This window comes from Aplysia californica, unplaced genomic scaffold (assembly GCF_000002075.1).
Source record: "Aplysia californica isolate F4 #8 unplaced genomic scaffold, AplCal3.0 scaffold00864, whole genome shotgun sequence".
NCBI classification, from domain to species: Eukaryota; Metazoa; Mollusca; class Gastropoda; order Aplysiida; family Aplysiidae; genus Aplysia; species Aplysia californica.
The window spans coordinates 228,987-230,820 of record NW_004798134.1 but is presented as its reverse complement, the minus strand read 5'-3'; the positions used below and the strand labels follow the sequence as shown (position 1 = coordinate 230,820).

The window sequence follows — 1,834 nt, the reverse complement described above, 5'->3', positions numbered from 1 at the left end:
GGGGGTTAACAATGTCGCACCTTTCTTCTTTCATTTATTTTTGCCTATCCGCTTATGATTTTGAAAACATTGAATGATCTCTACCCCGTTGATGTTTTTTCATACTAATGAACATTGAAAAAGCTATGTATCAGTACAAGTTAGTATGTTGATATAATGCATGACTATACACGCCATAAACCGCACGAATAGATCAGCTATTGTTGAACGTATAGCCTACTAATTTTCTGAGCTTTTCCCGAAAAGTTTCATGAAGGCTCCAGTGGCCGAGTGGTTTGTAAACTCGGGCTTACAAATGACAAAAGCGGTGTCAGTGACACGACACTTCTATTGGCTGTCTATATGATGTTTACTTAAATCATTAAACTGAGTAAGGCACATTAATTCTAGCTTAAAACAAAACAAAACAAAACAAAAATACAAAACAAAAACAAAACAAAGTATTGCACTGCAGCGAATAACAATGGTATGTCTGCTTTGCCTGTATCATGATATCATTGTGTGTTATGCGAAGTTGACATTACATGTATTTCTAAATATTATGTCATGTACATGCATTGTACACCCTATCAGAGCGTAACGTTTCTTTAGGGGATAAATAAAAGTGACATTTTCCCTTATCTTTTCTCAGCGCTCAGCTGACATGATGGATTTCTCAAAGTTTCGAGAGAGCGGAGATCTGAGCGACATTACAGTCGTGCTTGATAAGCAAGAGCACAAACTACACAAGTTCCCTCTGTACGCGAGGTCGGATCACTTTTGTGAGCTCGCCAGATCTCGCCCAGGAGGAGAGGCTGATCCAGTCCGGGAAGAACTTTGGAATTTTCCGGGAGGTAACGAGATTTTTGGACAGGTAGCAGACTTTTGCTACAACATGCCTGTCAACATGAACAAAGGCAACATTGTGGCTATTCGCTCGGCGGCGGAATATCTGAAAATGTTTGGACCTGGCAATCTTGTGGAAGTGTCGGAAAAGTATTTAGGGGACACCATGTCTGCCGCAAAGCTGAACCGCGCGACTCCATCAATAATTGATCTGCTGATGCAATGCAAAAGTGTTGGTGATGCTGCTAAAGTTGCAGGCGTGGTTGATTCGTGCATAAACGCTTTAGTAGAATGCTGGCTGAAGCCCAGTGTTCCCACCGGAGCTTTCAGGAATGGGGGTGCGTTCACAAAGGTCGCGCCTACCTCACACGGAAGTGAAAATCTGTCAGCGTTCACTAGGGTGCTGGGACCACCAGCAGCGGATCAAATCGTCGATCAACTGGATGAACAAAGCATTTCTAGCCTGGTGTCCCTGTGTCCTGAATGGTTCGCAACCATCTTGTCTAAAGCTCGTAACAAAGGCGTGGGTTGTTCAGAGTTGGGCGCTCTTGCCGTAAGGTACGTCTCATCCGCCATGGACGCTGATAATGGCCTCAGAAGAGGAATGAGTAACGGTTCGCAATCATTAGAGAGCGACGATAAACCGTCCAACTCAAGTCCGGCACCCGAAAAGGACACGGACACGTCCGAAACAGTTCTATCATTAACTACAGCAAAATCAGCAGCCGGCGAAGCGGATGAGTCCACCGTCACAACTCCAGACAAGGCCGTAGACTTGAAGCAAGTTTTGGACAAAGTGCTACTGGTGCTGCCCGAGGAGGCCTTCAGTATCCCCGCTGTCACAATGGAGTGGCTGACTAAGGTAAGTATTTCATTTAAGCGAAATTACATGAAGCAGCAACACTGTAATACACAAGAAAACGCACGCACGCACGCACACACAAACACACACTTACACACACACACACACACACACACACACACACACACACACACACACACACACATG

The 1,834-nt window shown here is 44.8% G+C and overlaps 1 protein-coding gene across 2 annotated transcripts in view; it reads left to right on the top strand.

Moving 5' to 3' along the window:
- The window catches only part of LOC101851374 (BTB/POZ domain-containing protein At5g03250), a 12,158-nt gene that overhangs the window by 2,449 nt on the left and 7,875 nt on the right, over positions 1–1,834 (top strand). For both annotated transcript variants that reach the window (XM_005110199.3, XM_005110198.3), the window contains exon 2: positions 632–1,687. In XM_005110199.3, coding sequence (XP_005110256.1) covers positions 644–1,687 — 1,044 coding nt within the window. In that variant the 5' untranslated portion in view covers positions 632–643. The remainder of the gene's footprint in view (positions 1–631; positions 1,688–1,834) is intronic.